General features: G+C 43.9%; 1 protein-coding gene and 1 pseudogene across 1 annotated transcript in view; one reads left to right on the top strand and one right to left on the bottom strand.

Moving 5' to 3' along the window:
• BRAP (BRCA1 associated protein) overlaps window positions 1-19,093 on the top strand; it is a 281,450-nt gene extending 262,357 nt beyond the window's left edge. The window contains exons 11-12 of the mRNA XM_086943057.1: window positions 10,606-10,709; window positions 16,596-19,093. Coding sequence (XP_086799183.1) covers window positions 10,606-10,709; window positions 16,596-16,959 — 468 coding nt within the window. The 3' untranslated portion in view covers window positions 16,960-19,093. The remainder of the gene's footprint in view (window positions 1-10,605; window positions 10,710-16,595) is intronic.
• LOC147679475 (homeobox protein Hox-B5a pseudogene) lies at window positions 447-1,148 on the bottom strand (annotated as a pseudogene).
• Window positions 19,094-19,819: the final 726 nt, after the last annotated feature.

Genomic DNA, 19,819 nt, shown 5'->3' with positions numbered 1-19,819 from the left:
TAAACTGGATTCATTTTCTTTCTCGGTGGACGAATAAGGGGCTGAGCCACATTGCCTGTTTATCCAAACCCATTTCCTGCAATATGCACACATAGCAGTGCATAAACAGGCAGATTTAGCTTCCTATTGGTTTATTGCTGCAGACCCACGTTTTTCCGATGTGAGGTTCTTACACTGTAAATCATACAAGAGGTGATAGAACCTCCTGTACATTTACTTCACTGAAGGTGACTCGCGCCTTTAGCCTCAAAGGCGGAAGGAATTATGCACAAATAGACACCTACGGTTCTCAAGAGCATTGAAACGCTTCATAGGCCCCGTTTCAAAGTGGAAAGGGAAAGAGAGAGGTATTTATCGTACCCCTTAAATATCGACAGCGGGATGCAGTATTTAACAAGTCTGATTAACAGGGCCAGCTTTAGCGCTGGTGGCGCCTGGTATGACAATCATTTTATGATATTAATCATTTTTTTAATATAAAGCATTTTCCAGTGCTCACCCGGGGATACATGTGGGGCTGCTCCACAACTGGCCGAATTCATCGGGGCACAGGGAGGAAAACAGTACATTTTCTTCACAGTTACAAGAAATGAAAGAGCAGTACTGTGGCTGATGTGAAGCTTCTGCATCCAGGGGAAGATCTGCAGCGCTTGTCCGTCCCGGTAGGCGGCCGAGGGGTTGCTGGGGGGGCTCTGCCGACACCCTACTGATCCGGGGGTGTCCTCCGCCTCCGAGGAGGTGCTAGTCTCCTTGAGTTCCGTGAAGTGGCTGGAGCTGCAGGGGGTCTCCTGCTGGGACGAAGGGGACGCGGAGGAGGAGGGCGGCTGCTTGCTGTTGGAGCAGGGCAAGGGCTCAGGCGAGGACAGGTAGCAGCTGGGCGCCAGCCTGAACCTGCCCTCCTGGGCGACCAGGTTGGCTGAGGCGAAGCCACAGGAGCTGTCTCCCAACACCCCGAAGTGGTTGGAAGAGGCTTGCCGGTTGACTGTGAGGCCAATGCTATTGTAGTTATAGCCAAACAAGCTGGAGTGCATGCTGCCAGAGTCCCTGTAAGAGCCGGTCATGGCGCTGCCAGTCCCATAATTTAGCAACTGATATTCGGGGCCATTCGCATAGCGCCCCTAGAGCGAGTTCACAAAATAAGAGCTCATTTGGATTATTTTGGAGGCCTTCATTTGTGGATCGTGGTCGTTATTACCCTTCTGCTTTGGGATTTATGACTAATTAAGGAATTATAGCCCAAGCACTGTACTTCGTTTTGCCATGTATGCGCCAGATATGGGGGTGGGGGTGCACGCCGCTGAGTCACCTGCCTTTGTTGACTAGTTTTAAACAGCCGCCTGCCCAAGATCAGGAAGCAGGCATACCAAACCTGCACCTCCTCACCGCTTCCCGTCAGTCAACAGCAACCCCCATGCCCAGCATGCACAGAGAACTACACTGCCATGGCACAGCCCTACCAACTGCCTGCCTTCCTGCCCCCGCACTGTTACCATGCGGTGCAGCCACAAGACAATGGCTACATTCCCCGCGTCTTCCCCGCAACACGTTGTTCCTGCCATGGAGGTTTCCCACAGCCGGGTGCAGTTAATCATTACAGGGACCCAAAGGCATGTGGCATCACAGAATAAGAATGGACATGCTACAGGTAGACTTTTCTATTCATTTATTCGTTTGCACTTTTATATATGGCAAACTTTACCCACAGGTATCGGAACGCTTTAAATCAGCATTAATTGCATTAAAATTATACACAAGCCTAACATTAAAGAGAGTAGGCATGCACAGCAGGGAAGGGTGGAGCGCCGGCTTTTATAAAGTATATGCTCTGAGGTCGGGGATTTTCCTGGGCTCCCTTATGGCTCATATGACCCCACTCATGACCCACATGGCCCGGGCGCTTGGGACAATTATGATCTTGAGCTCCCTGCAGAAAGACCCTGACCTGTATACCCTGCTAAGCCTTTCACTTCTGTTGTCACTGCATATGATGAGGTTCTACATAGGACTGCCACGTTCCATAATGTTAAGCTTTATGTGCAGCAAAAAGAGGATGATTTCCTTGTGGAAGCCATGTCTCATCCCTGCGTTCCTTCTAGTAACTCCTGATGCTCAAAGAGATCTTCAAACCTGCCATGACAATTTTCAAAGAGCCCAGCAAGGTGAGAGTTATTACGCCTAAGGTAGATAGGAAGAATAAAGCCTCTCCTAGTGACCATCCATACATTCTTAGCCAGCTGCCCCATGACTGCCAGAAAGCGGGTTAACAAATAGGGCACATGTGAGGCACTGCCTCCTGATCGGGAGAGTACGAAGATGGACACTCTGGGCAAGAAGATGGCGGCACAGTCTGCTAATCATTTGCAAATTTCCAATCCCATCGATTTTCTCGCCAGATTAGACCATGTGCAAGGTGAGCAAATAGACTGGGTGGAGTATCTCCCTGAACAGTACTGCGAGAAAGGGCAGCAATTAGTGGCAGAGGTGAAGGTTATCTCCAACATTAACTATGCTTTTGACGCTGCATATAGAGCCTCTCACTGCATTAATTCCAGCATTATTTTTCAGTGCCATGCCTGGCTGCGGGTTTCCAGTTTTAAGCCGGGTCCAGAAAAACCTACAGAATGTGTCTTCAGATGTTCGGCATCTCTTTGTCGATGAGATGTTCAAGAAAATAAAGACTCAGACCTGGCCTATGCAATGAGGGACCTCCAAACACTACCCATTCAAGGAATCATTCAGTGCTCACAGTTTCGCAGCACATCTAAGACCCCTGCACCAGCATTTTCTTCCACATTCCCTAGGCCACTGCAGCAATCTCCCTCGCAGGGTTATAACAGGGGTGTATTCCAGGGTAACAATGGCATATGTAGAGCTAAGGGTGCAGCTCCAAAAGGCACTGCCCCTTCAAAGCAGTGACGTCCTTCAACTCTCTCTGCTTCCCCACCCCCTCCATCACACAACTCATGTCAGGGGAAGATTGCAGGGGTTTCTGCCTCGCTTTTCATAAATCACCTCATACCGTTGGGTTCTAGATATCATACAGAAGGGCTATTGTCTTGAACCCCTGTAAACACCCCCAAACCACCCTCGCCAACACAGATTATCCCCAAGACCAGGTAAAGGCCCTCCTGGACAAGAGGGTCCATATAATTCATTCTGCCTCAACACTGTGGAAAGGGTGTATACTTCCTCTACTTTCTTATCACAAAGAAGGACAGCTCCCTCAGGCCTATCCTCTATCTTAGGTCTCTCAACAAATCCACTCTGTTGGAGCACTTCCACTTGGTGATTCTGCAGGAGGTCATACCACTCATGCAGAAAGCCAACTTCATTGATGCTCTGGATTTGAAGGATGCCTACTTCCACATACAATCCACCCAGTACATCGGGATATCTGAGATTTTTGGTGAGTGGACACCATTATCAATTCAAAGTGCTCCCAGTTGGGGTTACCCCTGCACATAGAATCTTCACCAAATGTCTGGCCGTTGTGTCCGCTCATCTCAGGAGTAGTGACATCCACGTGTTCCCATACCTAGTCTAAAGGCTATCATGAGTGCCATGTAGAAACTCTGTCTAGAGCACCCCCAGGCCACAATTCACACCATCACAGTTTGGATTTCACCATCATTCTGACCAAATCCTCCTTAAGGTAAAGCCTTCCTTCGGGCCATCCTAGATGCATGTGTGGGAAAAGCATATCCCAGTCCAGCCAGAGTACAATCCTTCCAAAACTTGCTGCCTCTTTGTCAGCCAGATCAGCAAGTAACAGTCAGAACTGGGATGCGCCTACAAGGCATGATGGCGTCTTGCATAGCTATAGTTCTTCATGCCAGGCTCCACATACGACTGTTACAGGAGTGCTTAGCTGCAGAGTGGTCTCAAGCGGAGGTTCACCTAGAAGATCTAGTGTTGGTTTGGGGGCCACACACATGGCTCTATGCAGTGGTGAATACAAGCAACCTGTTGCAGGGGCTGCTTCCTGGACCCATTTCCGCAAGAGATCATCATCCCAGATCATCACTTACAGGTTGGGGAGCGCATCTCAATCACCTCACTGCTCAAGGTAGGTCAATGGACCCATGTCCAGCAAACTCTTCACATTAATCACCTGGAGCTGTGGGCCATCCTGCTAGCTATCCAGGCTAGCCACCCACTCATTCAAACCAATACAGTCCTGATATGCACAGACAACATGACTAACATGTTTTACTAGCACAACTAAGGGGGTAAACATTCATCACAGTTGGTCAGTGCGACCAAAAGCATCTGTGATGGATTGTTGAACATCAAAGTCCATCTATTCAACTTTTATTTTGGTTCAAAGAACCATAATAGTGCACAATAAAAACCTATACAAATATCAATAAAATATGCAGCTCTGCAATATACAGTTTATTAGCATACTTAGCCACATTTGAGTGATTTAGAGCTATATTACATTCATTAAGGAGCAAAAGTGATACAAAATGTTGAATTTCAGTGCTAAGACAGTTGCCAGATAAACAAACTCTCAAGATGAGTCTTAAAATGAACTCAAAAGGTGTCCGTTATGCCATCCTGAAAGATACTGTTAAGACTTAGCAAAGTAAAGGATAGCTAAGAGCATTGATCTGGGTTCATAAAAGTTAAAGTGCACAATGCATTAAAATGCATTAAAACACACCCTTTGACTTTTATTTTTTAACAAGATATGCCAGAATGACCATACGTAATTGTTGTGTCCAGCTGAGTGAACGTAGCATTTGAGAATGGGTTCATCACATTTTGTAAAACATACAGGCAGCGCTTCACAAACACCATTTTAGCCAGAGATATTCCTCCTGTGAAAGAGAGTGCTTTGCCTATACTTGGAGTGGTAAAACCAGCAGTTGCCACTGGGGTTTATCTGGTGCTAGTGGGGATAACCAGGACCTGAGCCATGCCTGTGGTTGCCTGACTAGATATAACTCTAGGAGAAGGAAAGCTCATGGCTGAAAACATCATGAACACTCACCAATTGACTTTGCATTTCTGTGTTTTTTGTTTTACAGTTTATGGGCTTGTTTTGGGTCACACAGGGATGCACGTCAGTGAAACGGAGGCTGATTGCAGGCAAGGGGGTGGTCACATTAGGGCACTATTGGGGAAAGGTGGGGTTATAGGATCCGCGACCCTTCTCGATAGACATGTGGAGTATGGAATAAGCACACACCTCATGTCTGCAACAGTTAAGGCCAAGTGAATTTGGGCAAATCTGAGATCCTTTTGGTGGTCAAGGACTTCCATCTTTGGGGGGATGAATGGTGGCCTCCCGCTCCTGGAATACCCCCGTACCTAAACCGGTGGTGAAGAACCTGGGCAGTATGTTGGACAAAGAACTCAATTTGGAGATGCAGGCCAAATCGGTGGCTGGGAAATGTTTTGGCCTGTTACGAGGCCTAAAACCTATACTTGGTTTTTTCGATTCTCAAACACGGCAGTTGATTATTCAAGTATCTATACTGGCCCGATTGGACTACTGTAATATGTTACTCTTGGGCTCCAATAAGTCTGCGATCAATAGACCACAACGTGTGCAGAACGCTGCGGCACGGGCTATTTATGCCCTCCCCAAATACTTTCATGTCTCCAACCTCCTCCATCGCCTGCATTGGCTACCCCTTGAACAAAGAGTGCGTTTAAAAGCGCTATGTATTGTGCATAAGATTCTCATCGGCATTGGCCCAGGACCTATGAGTGATTTATGTTCTCTCTATGTTTTTTAGCTCGGCTGAACTGTCTCCTGCTAGAATCCCACGGATACGGAAAGCTAGATCTAGATATAGAAGAGGGAAAAAGGATTGCATTTATATAGCGCTTGCTACACCTTATGAGGTGTTGAAATGCTTTTGCGGCAAGTAGCACTCTACTCCGGAATCCATAAAGGATTACTGGTGAATTAGTATAGTGGAATATGAAAGTAATTGGAGGTGGAAATGTTAGTTATTTGGATTGAGAAGGAAGAGGGAAAGATATAGACATATTTTTGGGGGAGTTTATAGCTGTAGGAGGGGGTTTGGGTTGAGTAATGGGTGAGGTAGTATAGCAAAATATTAAATTAATTTGAGTGGCGGACATGTTATTTTGTTTTCTGGATTGAAAATGAATAATGGAGGGATTGAAGAGGGAAGGGTCTAGAATTTTTTCTTTTTGGGGGAGAGTTCAGAGCAGCAGGAGGGGGTTTGAATTGAGTAAAAGTGAGTAGTGCACGGACCGAAGAAGCATTTTGTTCATGTAATATCGATCACTGTGCAGGTTTTGGTTTCGTGTGGGACCTAAAATTATGAACTTGTTGCAGAAGTATTAACATGCACCTCATGTTAGTGGTTATAATTTAAAAGAAAGTGAGGATGGAATCGCAATCAGCATATTCAAACCGGTAACAGACATAGCTTGGGAGCCAGTTGTGTCATGCTTTTGCGAAAAGTCATGTCTTTATATCACTTATGAATTATTGATGGTTCTCGATTTTCCTTACTCTCTTTGGCAGTATATTCCATAGTCTGTATGCCGATAGCGAAAATAATTTCCCTCAATAGGGTATTTTGAAAAAGGAGAAGGTTAAGAATCATGAGATGTGGAGCCATTCCTGAACTGGGGTTTCTCCTTTGGTTATTTGACTTAAGTTTGGAGTGGAAGATGGTTGGACCTATCCCACGGATTGACCAATGTGCAATGCCCAATGCTCTAAAGGATATTCTTCTTGCCATTGGTATCCAGGCAGTAAAAAGTTTTGAGAGCCGGGTAATGTGGTGCTCTCTGTTTAGATTATGGACATGTCTGGCTGCTGCATTCTTGAATCTTTGTAGCATGCTGATTAGCTTTCTAGTGCATCTGATGTACAGCCAATTTACGTAGTCCAGGATGATATCACTAGGGACAGAGATGCCTCTATCATGTGTGAAAAGTCTGGGTACAGGAGACAAAGATGAGGTATTCTCATCATATAAACGGAATCTCATCTCACCTTGTTGAATTCTGACTGAAGTGAGAGCTTTCAGTCCATAACCATGTAAAAATGTTTCACTAAACTTGATGCAGTCAGTCCCTGTCTTATTTCAAGTGGCTAAGTGGATATAGGATTTTAATTCTGCCAAGATCAACGCATAAGTATTTCAGTTTTTGAAGACCTATGTTTCAGGTGATTCAGCAGCATGCATTGTACAGCATTTAGACCTCAGAATTTGCAACTGTTGACTTCAAAGGTTGCCCTGCATTTAAGATGATTTGAGTATTGTTGCCGTAGTTGTAGTAGGTAGATTAAATTCTATCTTGCTGTTAGGAAAAGGGGCTTGCTAAATATTGAAAAGTATGGGTGTGATTTCAGTGCCCTGATGGATGGTTATTTGCTTGGTGTATTGTGTGGATTTAAAAGGAGGAAAACAGATAATTTTGGAGCTCTCCTTAAATTAAGATTTAATCCTTTTTAGGAAAAATCTCTGGGTGCATGTTTCATAAAATCTTTCGGCTAGTGCTTGATGGTCAACCATGTCAAATGCTAATGAAAGGACAAAAAGTACAGCTGCCATGCATTTTGTCTTGATAGTATTCTCAAAGTTGTTAAAAATTGGGGTTAATATCGATTATAGGCTTTTCTGAGTCTGAATATGTTTAGTAAATCTGACAGTAGACTTCGTTTTGTGATGAAGGCTGATATCTGGGAGATGGTCAACCTGGAAATGGTCTGTTTGATATTTGTGTATACTTTGCTAGGCAAGCTTCATCCAGTTCCTGTTACCTATGAATCAGTTATATGAACACTGTTTTCACGTAACCTATAAATTCATGAGTTGGTATTGAGGAGTTGAATAGAAAAGTGTGATGTACTAGACGCATAGTTGAAAGAGCTGGAGGTAAGTCACAAAAGGATGTGCTCCATAAAAGTCTGGCAAAAACATCTAGGTGCGAGAGCACAGGTTAAACTGCTAGACCACAATAAGGCGAAATACATCTTGCTCAGGGTATGACTGGCCGTAGTTGGCACCAGTCATTTCTCCAGTGGGCCACCAGGTTAGGGGCTGGTTTTGGGCCCCTGGGGAGGTGTTTTGTTACCGAGGCCGATTTTGCAGCATAGCTGCAAAATCATCCCCCAGCAACAAAATTGTCCACATCCGGCCCCGGTAAATAGCTAGGCCTGGAGATAATGTGGCGTATTTGTATAGCGCGAACAGTGACCCGGAGGCATCCCGGCGCTTGTACTCCTACCACAAGGGAACCCCTCCTGGCTTTTCCTTGTGGGGTGTCCACTCCTGGGCATCCCATGGTGAAACCAGGCATCCCTTGTGTATCAGGGGGCCTTTGTGGAGACTAAGCAAGCTATTGCCCAGAGTTGCAGCGTGGGACCCATGCTTAGAATCGGCACTGAGGCGAGAATATCCGGTCAGAGGAATTTAAGCCCGAACCCGCCGAGGCGGGAATTGAACCCTGGTCCCTGGCCAGCATTCTGCATCAAGGTCTGCCGCTCTAAGCATTGAGCCACACTTCTCCACTAAGATAAGAGATTTGACAGACATGTAATGCATAAAACACCCTTGGGTCAGCGTGACTAGGCCTCTCCTATGTAAAACAATACTTTCAGACAGTTAAAGGTCAGGTTCCTGGTGAACTGGAAGCACCCTGAAACTAAGAGATATTGGTTCTTTATGAACCACACATGTCACTGGCATCAAAATATGGAAGGCACATTGGCTAGAAAAGAGGGTCTGACCCTGGGGACTGACTATACTCTCTACTGGTACCAAGGACAAACTTGGCAATCTGGGATAGAGTGGCCATGAGAGAAAGGTTGACTGCATTCCCTTTTCCCTTCACACCGATATGGAACAATCTGGATTTCACTCAAGCTCACAAGACAGCTCACGAGACAGGAGTCTTCGCTGTCTGGAGGGACATGGGCTATTGGAGAGCAGTAGACAGATTGATGAAGCCGGCACACATCCTTTGAATGTATAAAAAATGTGTTTGGGCTTCTAGAAATCCTCTATTACCAAGTCTGAAACTGGGCAACATGTCACACAATTAGGCCCCTGGTTAGTCTAGCATTGACCTCCCCTGGACAATGGCTCTTTACGCGAGAAGATGACAAGTGGCTATAGAAAAATATGACTTGGAGGTGCTGGACACCTTGGGTGAGAGGCAACAATAAAAACTATGACTGGTTTGGTTGTGTGCTGTGATTCAGAGATATTGGGAATCTTTAACGAAGAGCTGACGGGGGTCCTAGGTTGGGAGGTCCCTCTTGATCCCATCCATGTTCTGCTGGGCGTCACCGATGGATTGGACGGCACCAGGCTGAGAAGCTCTTCTTCAACACGGCATTGGTGGTCGCCAAGAGGGACATTGCCGTGTATTGGATGAACACTGTTTCTCCCAATCTAGGACACTGGCATGGTGGATTGGTGCGCTGCGCAGGAGCGGCCTTTATATGTAGCCAGGGGGTGCCCTGAGAAATGTTGCCGCATGTGGGGTAAATGGGTCGCGGTACTCGATGATTGAGATGGCGTGATCCTCTCTTCGGATTCATGTGGATAAGTGATTATTGATTTCTTTATGCAATCTTGCTGTCACTGTGATGTGTTTTCTCCCTATTCGGAAAATGTACAATGTGGCTCTGAATGGTTCCGTTTGTTGTTCCATCCAAAACTCAATAAAATTGGTTGTCAAAAAAAACAAACTATTACGTACTGGTAACACACACCTGCCAAACTGCATGCCTTTGATTGACACATGACAGATCCTTATGTGTGGGGGAACACTACTTCATCTTCTCTGGTAATGGCCAGAACAAAGCACATATTGAGAGGCGTCCTGGACACTGCAAACACAATGTGTGGGACCTACAACCCCAGACTTTCTGCTTAGACCATTCTGTGCTAGCCCAACTGACAAACCTTTCCCCTGGTCTCTAGAAGATGGCAGAGGTGTTGTATGTAGCTGGAAAGGCCACAACTACTCTGGGGTGGAAAGACAGATCAACAGACCTTAGGGAGCAGTAATATGAATGTTAGAACATTCTGGGGATGTAAAAGGTTTCACTAGCACTAGAACCGAGAGGAGGTGGCTTTTGGTGCGTTATGGATGGCTCTTTTTTACATGGCTTTAGTGTTTATAAAGCTTATATGCCTGAGATGTCTCATGGTGCTTAATATATTCCTGTCAACCACATTGGATAACGATGTTACATAGACCCACACAGAAACAAATGACCCCAGAAAAATTACCTAGACATTGAGGTCTCATCCCTCATCTGCAAGTGAGCGTATGTTGAACACAGAAAACCAATAAAATGCTTTAATGCTAAAAAAAAAGCAGTGCGCTAAATCTTGACGAGCATGTATTTTCATAAACTAAGAGTAGAAGGAATACAATAATTCTGTTTTACCTGCTGATACCTTTCAGCGAGGGTACATTGGCCAAAGGACCTAGCCATTTGGGAACACTCTGGTAATCCGAACATCACATGGAGCACAGCGGTAAAACATTTTCACATTCTCTAATAACTGCATTTAAGCATTCACTGTTACTGCAGCACATCATTTGAGGTCAAGTTTGAAAAATATGATAATTTAATGTTCTTTTTTGTAGATTAACAATATGAAGACCAAGTTTAAGGAAACAATTGAGAAGTGCGACAGTCTGGAACAAAAGCTTAATAACCTGGTGAAGGAAAAGCAAGCTGTGGAAAGAAAGTGGGTATCTGAAGTTTTGTAGATGGGTTGGAAATTAAGCTTATAATGCTGAAGGGGAAAGGTACTAGGTGAATGTTTTTGCCCTGGGCTGTTACAAATTTGATTTTGAGGAAAGCTAGATCTAGAAAAAAAAATGCAATAATGAAAATGGAAGACAAGAGCAGAACGAAGGGTTATTTGCATATGTCTGGTTTCTGTCTGAGGTGATCGAGTGGGCAACAAAAATTGAATTTATTGTCTCCAAGAGTAATTGCCAGGGGCTGAGATTAATTCAAGGCATCAACTCTTCACCATTTTGATGTCCTTTGTGCAATACAAATGAAGCAAGACATTGGCCTAGTTGTAATTATTCTGCATATTTCAGATTAATTGAACGGCATCTAAAATATGATATTATGTATAGACACTTGAGGGAATGCCCCTTGCCACCCAGAAGACCGTAGTCAATGCACTCATAACATCTCGGCTTGACTACGGCAACATCCTTTACCTGGGCTCAAACCAAGCCGTCACCAAACGACTGCAACTTGCCCAAAATGCGGCCGCAAGACTGCTTTGCAATATCCCTAAAAAATCTAGTGTGTCCAAACATCTAATTGACCTTCATTGGCTCAGGTTGGAAAACCGCATAAGGTTCAAAGCCCTGAGCTATATGTTCAAGATTAAATCTGGCACCACACCAAAGTATCTACTATCTCTTGCAACCCCTTACCTTCCTGGTAGAGAACTGCGCTCCCAGACCTCGGCACTTTTCGCAACCCCGAGATTCAAACTAGCGAGAATGGGAGGGAGATCATTCTCGGTACTAGGGCCTGCTCTTTGGAACAAGCTCCCGCTTCACATCCGCAAGGAAGATAACTATGCCAGATTTAGAAAGAACCTGAAGACCTGGCTCTTCCACAAATAAATCCTTTCACTTATCAATTTTCTCCTACTTGTTCTGATCTGTCATCGGCGCCGGGAAACCCTTTTTGGGTAGCTGTGCGCCATACAAATTTAAAAAAATAAAATAAATAAATAAATGGAGTGTTAAAACTATGGCATAGCAAAGAGGAATACAGAAGTCCCAAAACCGGGAAAAAATAAGTGAATGTCAACATTATGGCTGTCATGTCTAGTAATCTTTATGCGATCTTCCAAGGATAGATCATAAAAGTTACACAACAGTTAAAGAAAAAACAAACAGAAATCATTACAGACACACATATTTAAAAAATGGACAACCACGTATTAAAAATAGAACAAGACCTGCGAAAGTCCATGTCGAGAGAATTAGGAACTACCATATTTTTTAATGTATGAACTCCTCATGTTAATATACGATAAAGTGACTGTGCAAAAAAATCCTGTTCCGATTCCAGGAAGCTACTACGGGGTGGCAATTTATTAAAAATTCACGTCAACATTTCACATTTAAAAAACATATCAGAAACACTAATTACTAAAAATCACTACAGTGCTTTGTACATCAAAACCGCATACTCCTTCTCTTCGCTAAGGTGCACTTCTGAAAGTTCGCATCTGCAAAACAAACGTTACAATCGCTAAGTTGCTTAAGGCAGAAGAGAGCTGCCTTGCACTTAGGAAATTTTAGTCTGCGCTGTAACGGTAATAAAAACTTCCTTGTATACGGATGAAAAAATTGACAGAAAGAGACAAATTTGTAAAATAGTTTGACTCTATTTCTCATCACATGGACAAGTGGCAACAGTGTTAAAAGAATATTGACCTAAAGGAAAACATATCACCCAACAGAAAGAACCCAGCCTAAATTTTGTCAACAAATTTCTTTTGTAAACATTGGTCATATATAATAGATAGGGGGCAATTGACAGGGTTGCTTGATCAAGACAATTAACTTAGGGTTTGGCCATTTCCAATAGTTCCCTAGAGATTTGAATTAGCTTAACAAAACTGTCCCGAACCCACTTTCTATTCTTTTTTGCAATTGCATCCGGGTGCTCAAACAATGCGGCACCGCCAAGTGCCGAAAAACAAGTTTTGATTTATTAGAGCCAAGGAATGGACAAACCACAGGCACAGCTTAAACAATCTCTATTAACCCCTTCCATGCTGGTGACGAACCCCAGCCGTCATGCACTACAGTGCTCGTGTGCTGATGACGGCTGGGGTTCGTCATGGCCCGCCCGTGTTCGGCCGGCGGCCGCACACGGGAAAAATCGCGGCCGCACGGAAGGGGTTAACAGCCTAATTAAAGTCTGCTTGTTTGTGTGACCAAATTGAGCACCAGAGGGCCAGGGGGGCAGCACTTCTGGTGTCCTGGATATACTCATGGCCTAGCTCCAGATCAACGGAATAATGCGTAGATGAGGGAGGGATGCCTGATAACAGGTGGCAGAATCTATTCCCCTCTATCTGCATTGCATGTACATCCCTGCAGTCCCAGATACCCATTCCGTATGTTAAAATTGCCAAGGATTTGCGATTGTCTATCTCTAAGAGGGGAGCGATGGGCTTTTTACCAATAGACATGGCAAGCGAGAAGGTAGTGCCTACAGCTTTAGTGAATCGGGTTATTCTATTTTTAATGCACATATGCTACAAGCTGCCTTCATCAAAATCCAGGCCTAAATAGGGGAAGGAGCTGACCCTCTTAAGGGGATTGCCCCCTATATTTAAAGTACAGGTTTTGTTGTTTTTTTGGGCCACATATCACAGTGAATGTTTTCTTGAAGTTTGGCGCCAAGCCCATGTCATTCATAAAGCTAACGTAACACACAATAAGTTTTTTAGGCCGTTGGAAGTCCTTGCCAAGAGAACGACGTTGTCAGCATAAAGCAGCCGCCCCAACAGAAACCAGTGTCTTCTCCAAGTTGTTTGTATAGAGAAGAAAAAGGATTAGGGCAAGAATGCAACCTTGGCGCACCCATGCGTAATGCTGAATAACTGTGCATTCTCTAGCGCTTCCATACCTGACTGAGGCTGAAAGGTCATGGTGGAGGTGCCTTAAAAATGTAACCAGCCCCACGTCAACTTCCATGCTCTCTAAGATGACCCACAGCTTTGAACGGGACATGTAATCAAATGCGCTGCACCGGTCCATGAACGCCAAATGGGTGGAGACCACCTTGGTGTATTTGTATTTTGCCACAATGAGATAAAGATTATGATACTGCTCAATTGTCCCGAGACCCTTTCTGAACCTGTACAGGCTTGGTCAAGTATGCTATTAATATTAATCCAATCCAGTAAGCGATCCAATATAACTCTCCCAATGATTTTGACTGAGGAATCCAGAAGAGATATCAGGCAATAGCATTTGACGACATGCATGTTTCCTTTTTTTAAACAGGGACAATTATAGATGACCGCCACGACCCGAGTACCCCCTCGCTACAGGTAGAGTTAAAAACTGAAAGTAAGGACCGGGGTCCAGAACATTGGGTCTTTACTGAATAAGTCCAGAGTAATTCCATCCGGAGCCGCCACGCATCTACTGTGTATGGTTGCTTTGAGAACCTCCTCCTCATTGGTGAAAGGTTTTGAGCACATTGCAAGGCAACTGCACTGAGGCATCATCAGCCTTACAGTCAGTAGAATACCGCCCCGTTAAGTGCGCCACCATGCCTCTGCCAACGTATGGGCTGTTACTTTGTCTGTTGGTAATACAGGTGATAAAACCGACCGCACAACTTTCCAAGATGTTTGTGGGTCTTTAAGAATGGCAGGCTCCCACAATAAATTCCCATTTCTCCTCCTCCATTACCGACTTCCTTCTTTTGATGGCTTACTGGTATAACTTTCTGCTTTCCCTGATTGCACACTGATCTCTGGGGATTTGCTTTAGGGCCCTGCGTAAACTATCATTGGCTGCTCTGCATGCTTTAGCGAACCATGATTTATCATGGCGGCGCGGCTGAATGTTGGGTCTGGAAAGCAGCACTTCTATCTTTGCTAAAAGGTTAGAAAAGTCAGTTAGGATGAAGGCCGGGTTGAGAGGTACACAATAGCAGCTGTTCACCAGACCAGTACTATTGTGTACAACTTGGGACATAATGCTCTTCAGGTTCGCGGTGCGCCTAACCGCCCTGCAAACTTGATAGATAAGTCTTTAGGAGGTAAAGGCTTTATCTTAGGTTGCACAAGTCTCAACTGTATCTTGACAGAAATAGGGTTATAATCACTATAGGTCTGGATAAAAACCTCACAGTTGTTAACAATTGGGACATGCTCCCGGAGGTAAAAATGTAGTCAATCGTGCCCCCAGCACCCCGCCCTGTGAAGGTTGGAATATGATAATCAGAAAAGTTAGGGACCTTGTTAACCAGGCCCCGTTCCGCCAGGAGAGAGAAATGGACCGCCCCTCGAGTCCATCACATTACAATCAATGTCTCGGGCAAGTGGGTCGAAGGTAGTTTGAGATATAGACTGAGGGTGCCAGAGTTCAGCATTGAAGTCCCCTGCCTCCATCAACCTAAGGGGGCATTCCGCCCGTGCCTCTTTCTCTACAAGCATATCGATCACAACAAAAAGACCCTGAAAGTGGCAATCACCCTTACTCGAGAAGTTGTTATTATAGAAATGTATCAAATGCATCTTATGGGTGTCTTTCCAGCTAAGGCAGAGGCCTGCCCCACCCCCGCTCGTATTGGATGGGCAAAACTAAGCAACCAATATTAACTTTAAACCAGGCGGTCACACCCCCCTTTGCTCTACCAGATGAGGATGGGATCGCAGGCAAAGTAAAGCACACAAATCCATTGAATGCTATTTCATTTACCCCCTAACTTTCCTGCAAGAAAACTATATCAAACTTAGCAATAAATTATTGCCATTCATCAATTGAGATTTTGGAGGCTAGGCCCGCAATGTTCCAACGTAAGAAATTTAAACAGGCATTGTCTAATGGACCTTCATCCATTCTGGTGCTCATACCGTACCTTGAGGAAAGGGAGTTCAGTTGGAGGGTTGGAGACGATAGGGCAACAGGGATTGAATTATCGAGAGCCCTGCCCTTATCCAGTACACCAGGCCCCTATAGCGATAATTCAGAGTGGAGTTAATTGGGAAATGGCTTTATGGCTGTCATTGAAGGGATCTTAACTCCTTTAACAGATAGGTCATTTTAGAAACAATACAGTGCTGGCAAAATTGGAGCAGAAAAGCTATGTGCAGCTTCAGTCAGGGAGCCATCAAGGAGGCCCTCAGTGAAAATGGAGCGGATAGTTTTAACATTCAACCACTCAATCAGAATCATCTTGAATGGTATGGATGGTATCCTAATCAGTAGGGAGTAGAGGAAATGATGGTTCCTCTGTCCATTAGCCTGACAGACTAGGACAGCAGCGGGCTCTCGATAAGAGATGCATAAGAGGTGGGGCAATGCACATCTTGAAAACAGCTGCCAAAATCTCTCTTGAGAGGGCATACCTAAAAAAACGTTGTGGTAGGATAAATGGAAGTTTCTTAAGTGAGGATCAAAGGTAACAAGGGCGCATATGGGGGGTGCAGGCATAGGCACCAGAACTTTGAGGCTGGGAGGGCAGGGAGATATGTTAACCTATTGTCAAGTCTTGTTGGAGTATGTTGTGCTGGTGTAACTCATTAAATTTTAAAGACCTATGTAGTACAGAAATATTTTACGTTTTCCCCTCCCTTTCTTTTTATTTCCCCACCTTCTACCATTCTTATCCCAAATTTGCATGTGGAGATTATAGGTGGATGCTCGGAGATGATTAGGGAAAAAGAATGGGATGTGGACATTCTAAAAGTGTAAAAAGATGGTTACTGTATGCAAAATTCTTTAGTTAAGGAGGAATGTCTAAATACAGCTTCCCAAAACCTATTGTGCTGTTAACAATAATTAAATCCTGAAAAGTATGTTTTTAAAAATATTAACAAATTCCTTTTTCTGTCTTCCAAAAGGTGTACCCAACTGAATTCTAAGATTTCAAAGCTATCCACAGAGCTCAAAGAAGAGCAAGAGATGAACAAATGTTTGCGAGCAAATCAAACTGTTTTGCAAAACAAGTTAAAGGAAGAGGAAAGCGAGCGGAAGGAAATGAGTGAGCAGAAGGACATGCAAATAACAGAAATGCAGGAACAGCTGCGTGATGTAATGTTTTACCTGGAGACTCAGCAGAAGATTAACCGGATGCCAGCAGATACGAGGCAGGAAATCCAAGAAGGACAGATCAACATCGAAGTGGCCTCGTCTACTAGCTCGCCCCCATCAGGGGGACCAGGAAAGCTGTCGTCTAGGAGAGGCCGAGGCAAAAGAGGCAAATAAGTGTGCAATTCTTAGCAAAAGAATCCATCCGCTTTCAATACTCTAGCTCACAGGAACGCGTGGCCATCCTGGGCTAGCTGTGTGAAGAACACACCGCTTAAACCATTGTCTAAGTAAACCCAGTGAAGTCGCATTAAGCTATTCCTTTTTCGAAGGTGTGAGCCTTTCTGACAGCTTATGTAAAGAAACAGTTCAACATTGCTGACCAAAATCCACCTGTTGAACTTTCCAGCTATTTGTATATTGCGATATATTGTAGCAGTATGCTACAAAAGAGAAACATGTTACTTATGCCTTAAAGTGTCTCAGGCTTCACTTTGCACAACTTTCAGCAATTCTACGCCCAGTACCTGGGTGTGCTTGAGATCTTCGCTCCTTTTCTTACACCTTGAAGGAATTTGAGTGCACTCCTTGGCAGGCAGGTAGCTCTGCTTGTCATGCTGCAGGGAAACTATTTAATGGAAGTCATTTCTATATTTTCTCCATCAGCCTTCTGTAAAGGATACTAAACTGCACAGTAATTGTTGAAGTAAACTCAGTAAACTGTATAAACTACTTGCACCAGACAATGTATGTTTAGCCATATGTAACTGCTGCTTTAGAATACAAGATGTCTTCTACAGCATTTGACGGGAATAGGGTAAATTTGCTTGCTGCTGCTCCGCACTCTTGAACATATGACATTGTTTCTTTCAAGTGAGTACATTCTGCTATATATATTTTCGTAGAGGCAGACTTTTCTCTCCAAGATAGCCAAAGCACTTCCTATGATAGCCTTAAGCAAATGGTTTACATTGACAACTCGCACATTCTGAGTCGTTGGGCTACAGTTTGTGCTTTAAGAGTTTATGTGGTATGGTTTGTCCGGGTTACTGATTGGATGTTTTTCTTTCAATGTGTAACCAGATTTGCTGTTATTTTAGAATAATATACTATGAAAATGAGCACTTACAATCCTTAAGCTTATACCTAATAGTTATGCTAGAAATTGTCACATTTCATGTAATAGCTATCTGTTCGTTGACGCTCTGTAAATGTTCTTAATTATTGGAAAAATACAATTTCTTTAAGAAGTAAAAAATGAATTTAGTCTGGTATCTCTGAACTGGACCAACATAAAAGGAACCCTGTCATACATTGTCTAAAATGCTTGCATTGCGGAACACAAGAACCGTCTAGTTAATTTCAGGACATGTAAGTGTCTTTGGACCAGTAGGGGTGATAAATTTACCATGAATCCTATACATAAATACTATCTGGCAACAGAAGAGAAAATTGGGATTTGTTTTCAAAAACAGGCATTTTTGTGTTCCCCAATGCCTACCTGGTATTATAAGCACTCTGTATAGAGCCTGTCAATATGTCACACTACTAAGCTTACTTGTGAAATAAAACCAATAGATGCATAATAAATAGGAGAATGTATTTGGAGATCATGAAAATCACCTTGATCCATCTCATGATTCATTGTAGAGAAGGGCAGTGCTGTCCCTAGTAATGTTGCCAACCTAACATACATACCTCTTGTTTTTAGAACCAAAGGTATTGGGAGAAGTGTCTTTTGTCAGGAAAATTGTCATAAGAAACATTACCTTTTTGTACCGAACAATCATTCAGTAGTTTTGCTATGTTGAACATGATGGAACCAACTTGTGCGAAGTGGTTTAAATGCTTGAAAATAGAGTGAGATTATCTGTGCAAAGTAGATGTCTTGGCAGAAATTAACCATTCCTTATTTTGGGGAATTTAGTTGCGATAAAGAGCTCATGAAGATGTCTAATTTAAGTAAAACCTTGTTGGTTCAACCGTTATATGAATGGCTACACAGGCCACAGACATGGAGCTAGATGTTCAGATACTGTCACAGAATTTCAGGCCTATGTACATGTATTCAATCACTATTTATTTTCATAGCTCTAATATTTATATTGTGCAACCCTCATAGTGCATCCTCTAAAGCAGTGATACTCATTACAGCCCGGGGGTGGCTTGCAGCCCTCTTGACCTTTACATGCAGCCCCTCTGGTGACCAGCAGCACAAGCTACTGTTTAGTTGTTGTGCACTAATATTTTTTTTTAAAAGTTTAATAAGGAAGCCTTTATTACCCTGCTAATAAATGCTTTTTTTTGTTTAGTTTTTTTGTTTCCAAAAGCTTTATTGAAACATTGCACATGAAATACATATCTGATACGTTAGATTGCGTAGCATTATAAAGTTGTTCATCAGCAATCAAAGCAAAGTTCCTCTCCAAACATACAACCAAAATACCCTCCACCCTGTCCTCTCCTTTCCCCCCCCCCCCCCCCCCCGCCCCCCGTACAGAAAGTTTAATTGGACAAAATGTCACACATTTCGGAGCTTCATGTGCTCCTGGACTTTCCATCTAGTCTACCTACTCAAAAGCAAGACCCACCTTCATGTCTACAAAAGGAATGTGCATGGCCCATCCCCACCTCTTAGATACTGCCAACATTGCCCCCACTTAGATTGCACTTCCGCCCCCTCTTCCTATGTTCTCTCAGCATAATCATTTCAGACATCCACTCCCGGCTCAGGGATCCCTACTATCCCCCCTTCCTTCCCATTCCTATGTGTGACTTCATTGCTCGCGTGCTGTGCAAGGAGATATGACACCAAGGGTCCTCAGATGTCTTTGGGGCGAGATTTGAGGGGGAGCTGTTCCGTAGAACTATGCAAGTGCTCCTGCCAGATAGCCAAGTCTTTAATACAGTCCTTAAATTTGGGGGCTCTCCCTCGTCCCCACCTACATGCCACCCTCCTTTTGGCTATCAGTAGCCCCATTGCAAGGAATTTCTTGTGTACAGTCTGTATCTTGTACGACAGTCACAGGAGGCCAAC

The sequence above is a fragment of the Lissotriton vulgaris genome, chromosome 11 (genome assembly GCF_964263255.1).
Source record: "Lissotriton vulgaris chromosome 11, aLisVul1.2, whole genome shotgun sequence".
NCBI classification, from domain to species: domain Eukaryota; kingdom Metazoa; phylum Chordata; class Amphibia; order Caudata; family Salamandridae; genus Lissotriton; species Lissotriton vulgaris.
This window is presented reverse-complemented; position numbering and strand designations above follow the sequence as displayed.